Consider the following 12,537-nt stretch of genomic DNA (forward strand, 5'->3'; position numbering starts at 1 on the left):
CGGCAAGGTGGAGAAGATAAGCCAGGCGAAGTTGTGGGTCCATGGCATGGGAGACAAGACGTCGACTACCAGGACTGGGCTTCTCAAGCTGTAAACCGGCGTCAAAGCGGAGGATCTTCCTCATCAGGTCCTCGTCGACGGAGAGTGGGCCTTGGTGGTCTTCCCCGGTTGACCCATGCAGTGCCTGCGCTGCCAAAGCACGAGGCACATGCGCCGTGAGTGCGAATTCCAGCGCTGTTCCCGGTGCAGACGTTTCGGCCACGTTGACGCTACGCCTACGCCACCATGACAGGCCCAGCAGTGAGTGACGTGGCCGCAGAGCACGTCGCTGACATGGTCGAGACGGAGGACGCCCCTGAAGACATCGGAGACCTTGTGCCGACAGCGAGTCAGTGAGACGTCGACCGTTGGTGCAGAAGGCACGGTGGTTGAGACTGCCGAGAAGAGCGGGCCGGTACAGGTCATGGCTGCTCTGGGTCATGCTACGGGCGGCGTTACCGAAGACGCACCCGATGACAAAACAAAGGAAATGCTGCAGGACGAGGACGTGAACAACGGTGAGTGGACTGCGACTCTCGGTGCCCCAGTCAAGCGCTCCCATGACGACGCTAAGGACCTGGACGGTCACGCAATCAGCACTAGCGAAAGGCCGCCGACGAAGGCGCCTTACGGGAGGCGGATGCGCTACAAGCCAAAACCTAATGTACCACCTGAAAAGAAGCCTGCGGACAAAGCCCCGATGCCCAAAGACGCCAGCAAGCCGCGAGGTCCCGGAGACGGCTAGCCGAGGGCTAGTCGTGAACGGTAAGCACTATGTTCCGGGCCTACTTTTTCCTTGGATTAAGATTGCTCAAATGTCGTCCCTTAGTATGGCCACACTAAATGCTTGAGGGTTGGCGGCTAGTAGGCAACGTCAGGTCCTACGGTTAGTCACTGACCATGACATAGACGTACTATCCGTCCAGGAATATAAGCTTGATCGAGAGGAGGAGACCGGGAGCATGGTGCGACGATTCACGACTAGGTATTTTGCGGTGGTTAGCCGTGCGATAAGCACGCCCGGGGGTGCATCTTTTTCGTCATGAAGCTGCCTGGACTACCTAATCAGTGTATTTTCGTGCCAGTGTGGCAGCATTGTTTTATGTGAAAGTGTGATGTACGTCTGTGTTTCGCGTAATATGCCTATATACGCCGAGTACGGTAGATGAGTGCGTCCTTTTGTTTTTGTACCTTTCACAATATTTTTGTTGTAATAGGCGCGTCGTATTATTAGGGGATGTCAATTGTAAGTTGAGTGCTAGAGACAGAGCCAACAATGCCGATGTGCGGGATAGAATTCGTGACGTGTTGTGAAAATTCATTGCCGAAATTAACTTTACGATGTTTTTGAGTGTCTGGAAGGGGGGCGCGAAGTGACATTTACGCGTTTTCAAGGCCGTAACGATGTGCAACCGGATAGAATGTACATTTCGTTTGGCACGATTCGAAGATGCCATGGTTATTGCGTTGCACCCTTGGCATTTTCGGATCACTGCCTGGTAAAGTGTCACGTAGGTATAAGGAAAAGGGAACATGCTTTTACTTGGCATCTACGGGAAATGAATGCCTTCTTACTTAATGATAATCATTTCTAAAGGAAGTACAGGATGCGGTTAATGAAGTACGTGAAGATGCAGCTGAAACAATAGCAGAAAAGTGGGAATGCGTTAAACAAAAAGTAAAAATGAAAACATTAGAAAGGTCAAGCTGCCTCAAATTTGAGAGGGAAAATAAAGAAAAGGGTTTGTCCACGCTACTTCAGAAGTTGATAACGCTTGAGGGCAGACAGCCTGGTCTGTACAAAGACGGTGTGCGGAACGTCAAGGAAAAACTCGAACAGTTTGACAAGGCGCGCTATCAAGGTGCCATCGTGCGAGCAAGAGCAGATGCAGTAGCGGCAGGGGAGGCGCCCAGTAAAAGGGTGCTCGGTTTAGAGAAGGCGCAGGGACGTCGAAACCATGTCGATCGCATTTTAACGAGTGGAGCTGTTGTTGACGACAACGAGTGCATAGAACACGCCTTCTTCCAGTATTACCAGTACCTCTTAGCATTTTATGAAGTGAACGTAGAACGTTTCAAAAAAGATTTTCTGCATCGCATGCCGCGGTTGAGGGATGGCGCTAAAGAGCGATTACAGGAAAAGATAGTGAAGAGGGAAGTCAAAAAGGCACTCGACGATATGAACTTGGGCAAGTAACCGGGACCTGATGTTCTCAGCGCTGGGTTATATGAGGCTTTTAAAAGAGAACTGGCTCCTTTATTACCAGAAGTATTTAATGAAAGGTACGATCAGAATTCATTACCACCTTCTCTTGGAAAAGCGTACACCATTCTAATACCTAAGAGCGATAAAATAGGTAAACTGAAGTTCGTGTCATTTTATAGGCCGATATCAATAACAAAAGTTGATTACAAGATATTTATGAAGATTTAGCGCCAACACTTTAAGGCGTCATCAAGGAAATAGCCGCAGACCATCAAACATGTGGCATCAAAGGGCGATCAATTTTTGCGAATATCTATAAGATGCGGTGTGTGCTGTGACGTCACCGGTGGCGGCGTTGTAGCTCTGCAGTTTGATCTTGAGAAAGCGTTCGATTGTGTCTCTCACGTTAATTTTGTTTGCTATCTTGGATCATGTTAATGTCGGTTCTATCATCACTGACGGCACGGCCTTGGCGTACCAGAAATGCACTACAAGGTTAATTGTTGCCCCTTTAACATCATGCGTTCAATGCCGCCAAGGTTGTCTCCTCAGTACTCTGTTATTTGCTATCTACATGAAAGCAATGTGTGTAACAATTACTGCAAATGACAATATACGTCGTTTTATATTAGCAGCGACAAAAGTGAAGCTGCTAGCATATATTCTGATGACGTTGCACTGTGTTGCCCAGAAAAACCAAGTGTAACCGAAACAATAGCTGTAGTAAAACATTTCTGTGACGTCACGTGTAGGAGAGTAAATTGGGGCAAATCCCTCGGCCTGTGGCACGGGGAATTGTTTTTTCACCGGGCTACTTCGCGAATGTCAACTGGGTGAAAACTCCGACTAGGTATATGGGTGTTCCCTTCGACAGGTACAAAAGCAGCGATGACTACTAGAGGAACCAAACTAATGAAACGGAAGAAAAAGCGGACAGATGTATATTTTTGCAAGAGGGACAATTTGCAATATGTTTTTTTATGACGAAGATATATTACGTTATGCAGGTGCTGTATTGCTCTAGAGCAAATGTGCAAAGGTTGCACAGAGCGTTCGGTTTTCATCTGGGGTTCAACATGGGAAAGGTTCCGCGAACAAATTCATTCAGAAAAGTAAAAGACGGGGGTGTGGGCTTGGCGCATACTTTTGTTCGACAACTTGTAAACCGGTTAGTTTTTTCGCGTTGTGTGCGATCTTTTTCTATGTCAGCTTAATTAGGTTGAGCACCACATTGCCGGCGCATGTTATGAGTACGGCAAGAATGACCGGAGTATTTTGTCGCTATATTGACGCGTGTACTTGTTTGTCTTTATCGGGCGACACGTTTTACCGCCTAACAAATGTTATCGAACAACGCAGGACGCGCCTGCATGTATCGGAAATTTCTGGAATGTTATCGATGCTTCTATCCGCTGTCTCTGACCGAACCTTGTGTAATCTGATCGCATGTGTGCGTGACGCGAATAATGTAAAACTTTGTGGAAGGCACGCGGGTCCCAGCGATTACTCTGGAACATTCGACGACTGATGTATAAAAGCCGACGTGCGTGAACCGCTGGTCAGATTTTCGACGATCGCCGACCGTGTGCGCCGATATCGTTGAGCTATAAGTGTAGCCCGTTTTTGAGGGCACAGGTTCGCCCAATAAAAGTTAGTTTTGTCTTTCACAGTATTGCTACTGTGTTCTTCAACGTCGCCACCACGTGACAATATTAAGTAGGTGGTCGAGAGTCTGCGTTTCTGTTCTGTTCTTTTTTCACATGAGTACCTTTGTGAAGTGAAGAGGAAAACACTGTTTACAGATGTTTGCGATAAAATTCTCGCAGTGTCACTATACAGAATCATATACAGTGGAGGGCCAGGACAGGACATTTGTAAACGAGTGAAATGCATGGAGGTACCACCCGTGGTAAAAACAATCTTTTTTGAGCTTCACACCGGAAAGCTCTCCATGAAGACGTTTATGGAAGAACGAGGCTGCCTCGTACCGTGGGGATCGCAACCCGAGGGATCGCAAGAAGCCCGAAACCATAGATCGCGTTTTCTTGCATTGCTGGGCGGCGGTTTTCTTCTGGGACGTGTTAAAGCGAACCCCGAAGAAAGTGGTACCTGTGCACCCCGAAAGGATCAGGTATCTGGCAATTAAGGATGAAGACGGGGTTCCATATGACTCTATCATGTTTAATGCTCTCCACTCTATATTGTGGGCTCGCATGGCAGGGCACCATTGAAATGCCGACACCCACCCCGCGCGTATATATTTCAGAGAATGTATGCCTCTATTTGTTGAACTACCCAAAATTCAAGATTATGTACCGGATTGGCTGTCGAGGCTCGAACTTCGGACAGCTATGAAGGAATTTTATTTCGACAACGTCGGTCCTATACGGACGGACGGACGGACGGACGGCTTTGTTGTGCCTTTTTTCCTTTTCATTTTTTTTCTTTCCCGAAGGCTTGCATTTGTGACATGTAAAATTTGTATGTGCGATGTTATGTCAAAGACCGGGAATAAATAAAAAAAAGCGCAATGTTGGGCAGTCAAACTGAACCATACTATTTGCACACCGGCTGTGGTGGGTGGACTCGCGACGTGAGCGGCATAAATACAAGATCACCGCGTCCGCCGTACAGCAGCTACCCATCTCGGTAGTTTGTCGACGGTTAGGACGTCCGACATGCACTGACGCGAAAACGTCACTGCAGGGCATATACCCGCGTCGCGAGTTCAATCCCCACAGACAGACCATTCTTTTCCTTTGTGTTTATTTATGCTCTCCTTTCCTTGTTTTCTCCTGTTTGTTTGCTCCACTCTATGGTTCTATTCGCAGGGATCCTGCTGGTCCTACTTTTACGAATGTATGCTCACTCGATCCCTTCTGCAGCAAGAAATTATTCGGTTTCGCTCCTTCGAGATCGGTGTGATGGAGATTATTGCTGCCGCGACTGATATAGCATGAGGCACTTCTCCCGTTTGTAGAATTGCGTGCATCTTTCACTCGCAATCTCTGCGTTATTATTATTTTTTTATTTCAAAGTATTTTGTCCCTCAAGCGTTGATTGCAGTCACGGTAGTTATGTTGTTTTTGACGTTGGTCCGTATCATGCTGTGCGTCCGACGTTGGTAAGATTTGCGGTGCGTCCATTCTTGCAGAAGTAGGCTTAGAGGTGTACGTAACTGGCACCGCTCTGTGACTAATACTCGGGACAGTTTGCCGAGCAGGCGTACACGCCCCCTTCACACCAACTGTAGAGGCCACCGTAGCGAGCTTCTCCGTTTGGCGAAGCCACTGGCGCCTTGTTCCGCACCGGAACCTGCATCAACAACAACATACATCTGCGTCAGTGAAGTGTATGTGTGTGAGATGTAGCTTACTAACGTGGCAGCATTACAGGCTATAATGCGCCTAGTCCACACACAATAGCTGATGTCAGATATAACCAAATATGATTGAAGTGATGTGTACGCAGACTCAGTCATAGAATTCTGGCAGAATCGATCTCGCGGTCTATGTCGCTGTTCATGCGTGTAACATTCAAGCACCGAGACGACACACCATATTAATGGATGCACTCCTGTTCAGAATCTGTGGCAGTAAATGTGAGATTTCTCCGCTGCTCCGGCTACATGTGGCACGCACCGTCTCTGTCATCCACCCACATTGCTATAAAACCCGCTCGACAAGATCTCCTACGGCATGACCACATGACAATGACTGTAATGCGGCTGCAGGATTAGAATGTAATGACAAAGGAATGACGTCGATGGAACGATGAAGGCGGTGGTATTACGATGGCACGACAAGTGAGATGACGAAGACTCTATGACGTCGATGGCGTGCTGATGACACCATGATGAGAGTCTGGACACGAAGCTGGAATAGTGACGATTGAACGACCATGGTGACAACACGAGAACGAGCACATGCAATGTGGGCTACTTCGGTCACTGCGAGAGGACGGTTACAGCCAAACAAGGATCTAAACAGTTACACACTGAAAAGTGCTCAACATATCCTAAGAATGCTAATCGCATTCATTATCTAAAATGCTGCAGGGACTTCAAGTGCTTTGTGAAGCACAACTATGTAGGATGCATTGAGGCCGTGGTGTTAGTGCAATAGGAGCAAAAGCGTTCTTAACACGGAAGTGCTTTACGGCGGGGCCCACGATCAACTTGCTGTAACGGATGTGACATGGCCGCGAACGCGTAAAATATGCTCTTTTGACAGGGATGGCGCCACCATCTGGGAATAGGGAAGAGAAGTACTGCATCATTACCATGACGAACTCCGACAGTGAGCGCGTCTGTAGTCTTAGCGCAGCGAAAATTCCAACGCTGTGTAGCCTGGTGTAGGTGGTGTAGGCCTTCTGCTGAGGTGACGCAGTTTCCGCACATGGTTTATCTTGCGCGTCCCATTAGCTTGTCGCGCCTCGTCACCTACGGAGTGCAGCTTCAACATTCATCAGCAGTTGTTACGCGCCGCCTACTGTTTCGCTTGCGATGGCGCCAAAATAGTAAACTGATGCATTAAGCGGCAAGAAAGACAATGACGTCGACGGGTCAATCCTTCGACAACTTTCGCATGCGTGGCAATTGTCGAGGATTCCTATGTAGTGGTAGGGTGCCGCTGATGGCTACTTATAATTTAATTCTTCACGTGCCATAAACATGCAACAGCTTCTGGGAAAGCGCGTTTCACTTTCGGGTCCTACCGATTTTTGTGAGAGAGGTATCTACATACTTTTCAATGATTCTTTAGATGAGAACACGTGTAAATTATTTGCTATATTGCTGGCTCATCAGTGCAATGTTTGCAAGCAGGCCGTTCTTCTGCGGGTGAGGCACTTTGGCAGCGGCGACGGCGAGGAAAGCACGTCGGATAACTTCTGCTGTGTTTTACAGGCGCTGACTTCGAGAACTTCGATCTCCTGTATGGCACCCCAACCCAAGACTGCCTACAGTCGCCTAAACTGAGCTTCAAGTTTCCCGCGCCCATTCTACCTGTCTGCCTGGAAGTAACTGCGTCGTTTCGCGACGCAGATTATCAGCGAGCAGCAGCGGCACGAGAGAAAGACTTTTCACAGGGGCGTGATTTCGGCAGAGCACTTTGGCAGCGGCGACGGCGAGGAAAGCACGTCGGATAACTTCTGCTGTGTTTTACTGGTTGCTTAAAGTTCTTTTTAACACTTTTTATTCGCTCCCACTGCTGCCAAGCGATTTTTGGTGACGGATGACATTGGGGCTCAAACATGGCTATGTGCTGCGGTTGCAGAGCTGAAATTGAAGATTCCGCGAGTGCTATTAAGTGCAGTGAGTGCAAGTTCTGCTTTCATATGCTTCAGTATGCTAAGACATGAGTGAACAGGAGTATGCTGAAAAGAAAAAGTTGGGTAAAAGAAGAGCATGGAAGGATCAGGCCTGCAGGCCGTGGGTATCCAAGAGTACCACACGGCCCACTGATCAAATCGGAGATGCTCAGCTGAAGATTACGAGCATGGACATGCACAAGAAATTACCTTCTCTCCTTACTTTCAATGAAAAGATAGAGGGAATACACAGGCCAATTTACTTGCTGTCGGATCACTTTGATAAAATTCAGGAACGCTTGAGCGGGCAAGACAGGGAAATAAAAAACATAAAATGCAAGATCGACAAACTTGAGAAGGAGGATCCAGCTAAGGGTCTCGCCCAGCTTCAGATTGATTTTGACGACCTCGAGTAGCTCAGCCGACGTCTGAAGTTTGAAATACATGGAATTCCTGAAACTGCAGGTTAAAATCTTTTAAACAAGGCAAATCATCTTGCAAAAAGTTTGAATTTGATGGAACTTGCTCCTGCTGATATTTCCGCTATTCACAGGATGGCATCAAGACCAGGTAGAGAGCATGGAGTTATCCTTCGCTGTGTCCAGCAGGCCCTTTGAGATACGTGGCTTGAAAAAAGAAAATCCTTGAAGCAGAAACAAAATCATGTTTACATAACTGAGAATATGACCAAGCGCTTCCGGGCTCTCTTACTAGCAGCGAAAACCTGGGCTAGGAAAGTTGGATATGAATTTGCACGGCATTCCAATGGGAAGGTTTTGGTGCGTTGGAAGAGTGGAGAACGTGCGCAGGCCATCAGGTGTGAGGATGACTTGTCAGCGTTGAAAATTGATGTGTTTGTTTTTGAACTGTTCCTTAGTTTTTTTTTTACTGCTCTGTTAAATGGGTGATTTTGGATATGTCACCCTTCGTGAGTTAGTGAAGTAGCTTAAAAGTGTACAAAAAGGATTTCCTCGATGGTTCCATTTAAATATACAATCAACGGGAAACATGAACTCGAGCCTGTGTTTAACCAAATGAAAGGTTGTTTCGATGTACTTAAGCTAACAGAAACCTGGCAATCGGATATTTCAGAAGAATTTGAACTACCATATATGAAAACATTCTCTCTCTTAGGCCAAGTCATCGAGGGGGTGGTGTAACTATGTTACTTGGTAATTCGTTTTCAACCGTATTGCTCGAAAATATTGTTGCGGGAAGAAAGCAGGCCCACGAGTGTAAAATAACTTATATTTACAAATGATGGATATGGCGTTCAGGCAACCGCCAGACTTCGTCTTTCTCTAGTCCAATTCAACGTCTTCCTTCACTTCACCGTAACATCACCCTCCCGGTGGGGGAGCTCCGTCCCGGTGCAAGTTAAACAGCCTCACTTATTGGGGGGACATAGGGCTTGAGCCTGGTGACGTGAACAACATCACTGGTTAAGTTGGGAGGCACGGAAGGCTGACCGAGTGGGGCGATCTCGTAGGTCACGTCGGACAGTTGGCGTAAGATCTGGTACGGACCAGAAAAACGGGACAGTAATTTTTCCGACAAGCCGACACGACGTGAAGGCGTCCAGAGAAGGACAAGGGAACCATGTGAAAAATGGTGGTCTCGGTGCCGAAGGTCGTAGCGTCGCTTTTGAGAAGCTTGCGAGACTGTGAGGCGATGACGGGCGACATCTCGGGCCTGGGCGGCTAAGTCAATAGCATCGCGAGCGTAAGCAGTGCTGGGTGACTGTACTGCGGAAGGTAGCAACGTGTCAAAAGGCAAGGTGGGGTCGCGGCCGTACAAAAGGAAAAATGGTGAAAATCCGGCAGTGTCGTGACGGGACGAGTTGTATGCGAAAGTGACGTATGGTAAAGCGACGTCCCAGTCGCGGTGATCGTTGGAAACGTACATGGCGAGCATTTCAGTGAGTGTGCGGTTGAGTCGCTCGGTGAGGCCGTTCGTTTGAGGGTGGTACGCGGTAGCAATCCGATGTTCTGTAGAACAGGAGCGGAGCAGATCATCAACGACCTTCGATAGAAAGTAGCGGCCGCGATCCGTCAGCAACTGGCGAGGGGCGCCGTGGTGCAGGATGACGTCTTTTAGTAAGAAGTCGGCGACATCTGTAGCGCAGCTGGTTGGCAGGGCTCGTGCGATGGCATATCTAGTGGCATAATCGGTTGCTACAGCAATCCATTTGTTTCCTTTGATGGAAATTGGAAACGGACCAAGGAGGTCGAGGCCCACACGGAAGAAGGGCTCTGTACGTATATCAATGGGTTGAAGCAAACCAGCGGGAGGCATAGCAGGCGTCTTCCGGCGCTGACACAGGTCGCAAGAAGCGACATAACGGCGCACAGAGCGATAAATGCCAGGCCAGAAGAAGCGGCGCCGCAGGTGGTCGTAAGTACGAGTGACGCCCAGATGTCCAGCAGTAGGAGCGTCATGAAGTTGCTGGAGCACGGTGAGTCGAAGGTGCTTGGGGACGACTAGGAGGAGCTCCGGGCCGTCAGGACGAACGCTACGACGGTATAAAGTTCCATCGCGCAAGGTGAACATCCGAAGGGACGGGTCATTGGGCGAGGAGCTTAGGCGTTCCATAAGTGTTCGAAGAACAGGATCCTTGCGCTGCTCGTCGCCAATGTGGAGGAAGCCGGAGAGGGACAGAATACTGATGTCCGAGTCTGCATCGGTATCGTCCGGTTGATCCACGGGATTGCGGGACAGGCAGTCAGCGTCTTTATGCAGGCGTCCTGACTTATATATAATAGAAAATGTATATTCTTGTAGGCGCAATGCCTAACGTGCAAGTCGTCCAGTTGGGTCCTTCAAAGAGGAGAGCCAGCAGAGGGCGTGATGGTCGGTGACAACGCAGAAGCTCCGACCGAAAAGGTACGGGCGAAATTTCGCGACCGCCCATACGAGCGCGAGACATTCTCTCTCAGTAATGGAGTAATTTCGCTCGGGCGTGGAAAGGCGGCGGCTAGCGTAAGCGATGACACGGTCTTGGCCCTGTTGACGCTGAGCGAGGACAGCGCCGATGCCATGACCACTCGCGTCAGTTCGTACTTCAGTGGGCGCAGAAGGGTCAAAGTGGGAGAGAATCGGGGAAGTGGTAAGCCGCTCAATCAGGGTAGAGAAGGCTTTCTCCTGTAGCGGTCCCCAAGAGAAAGAGGCGTCTTTCTTAAGAAGGTCAGTGAGAGGGTGAGCGATGTCCGCAAAATTTTTCACAAATCGCCGAAAATAAGAGCATAAGCCCAGAAAACTACGGACATCGTTCGTTGAACAAGGTACAGGAAAATTTCGCACGGCGTGAACTTTCTGTGGATCAGGTTGGATTCCGGCGGCGTTGACGAGATGACCAAGCATGTTAATTTCACGGCGACCGAAATGGCACTTGGAGGAGTTTAGCTGAAGGCCAGCCCTGCGAAACACGGAGAGTATGGTTGTGAGGCGCCGCAGGTGGCTCTCAAAGTTCGGCGAAAACACAATCACATCGTCGAGGTAACACAGGCATGTAGACCACTTCAAGCCGCGCAAGAGAGAGTCCATCATGCGCTCGAATGTAGCTGGCGCATTGCATAATCCAAAGGGCATGACTTTAAATTGGTACAGACCGTCCGGTGTGACAAAGGCGGTTTTCTCGCGGTCCATCTCATCGACGCTAATCTGCCAATAGCCGGAGCGGAGGTCAATCGATGAAAAGTATTGGGATCCGTGAAGGCAGTCAAGAGCGTCATCAATGCGAGGCAAGGGATAAACATCCTTCTTTGTTATCCGGTTGAGGTGACGGTAGTCAACGCAGAAGCGCCACGAGTTATCTTTTTTCTTTACTAAGACAACCGGTGATGCCCACGGGCTACTGGAGGGTTCAATGATGTCCTTGTTCATCATCCTGTCTACTTCTTTCTGTATGATGGCCCTTTCTGTTGCCGAGACACGATATGGCCGCCTATGAATGGGGCTGGCGTCACCGGTGTTGATGCGATGCGTGACAACAGATGTCTGGCCAAGTGGACGGTCGTCCAAATCAAAGATGTCCCGATAAGATGACAGGAGGTGACGAAGAGCTGTTGTTTGCTCGGAAGGAAGGTCGGGGGCGATCATCTTAGAAACATCGTCCGCAGTGTCGAGTACGAAGGAGTGGATGACAAAGGTCCGTTCGTACTGAGGAAGGATTCAGAGGTCAAAAAAGAAATCTGAAATTCTTCCAAAGGAGTGATATGCGCTATGGCGATACCGTGTGGCAAAACATGTGACGAGAACCCAAAATTGAGGATGGGCACGCGAGCGCAGTTTTCGCGGATCCGAATTAAGGTGCTCGGTAGGGCAATATTACGCGACAAAACCACGTCAGTAAGCGGCGACAGGACGTACTCGCCATCAGGTACGGGAGGACAGGGCGTCAGCAGGACATTTGTAGCAGCCTGTGGAGACAGCCTTGCAAATTCAGCAGCACATAAGCGGTGTGGAGCACAAGTGGTTGCGTCGGCAGGAAGCGGCAGGTCCAACTGTACAACACCTGCGGAGCAGTCAATTTGGGCAGAGTGTTTCGAAAGGAAGTCGAGGCCGAGAATTAGGTCGTGTGGGCAGTGTTCAAGGACGATAAATAGAACAACGGTATAATGGCCCCCAATGGTCACACGTGCTGTGCACATTCCAAGGACAGGTGACGTACTCCCATCGGCGACTCGCACGGTGCACGGTACGGCGGGGGTCAGAACCTTTTTGAGCCGGCGGCGGAGAGCAGCGCTCATAACTGAAAGCTGCGCTCCTGTATCAACGAGAGATCTAACAGGAACGCCATCGACTTCAATGTCCAGCAGGTTTCCACATGTAGGCAGGGTCAATAGAGGATTTGTGGGCCGGGTCGGAGTTGCAGCTTCACCTCCGGGAGCTGCACCGCCTAGTTTCCCGAAGCGAAGCGACCGGTTGCAGAAGGGGACGAAGAGCGGTGAACGAGAGGCGAACGGGACCTACGACCTTGCGGA

The 12,537-nt window shown here is 49.3% G+C and overlaps 1 protein-coding gene across 1 annotated transcript in view; it reads right to left on the bottom strand.

Moving 5' to 3' along the window:
- Positions 1-5,252: 5,252 nt before the first annotated feature.
- The window catches only part of LOC135916585 (uncharacterized), a 45,284-nt gene continuing 37,999 nt past the window's right edge, over positions 5,253-12,537 (bottom strand). The window contains exon 5 of the mRNA XM_065450019.1: positions 5,253-5,560. Coding sequence (XP_065306091.1) covers positions 5,441-5,560 — 120 coding nt within the window. The 3' untranslated portion in view covers positions 5,253-5,440. The remainder of the gene's footprint in view (positions 5,561-12,537) is intronic.

This window comes from Dermacentor albipictus, chromosome 2 (genome assembly GCF_038994185.2).
Source record: "Dermacentor albipictus isolate Rhodes 1998 colony chromosome 2, USDA_Dalb.pri_finalv2, whole genome shotgun sequence".
Lineage (NCBI taxonomy): Eukaryota > Metazoa > Arthropoda > Arachnida > Ixodida > Ixodidae > Dermacentor > Dermacentor albipictus.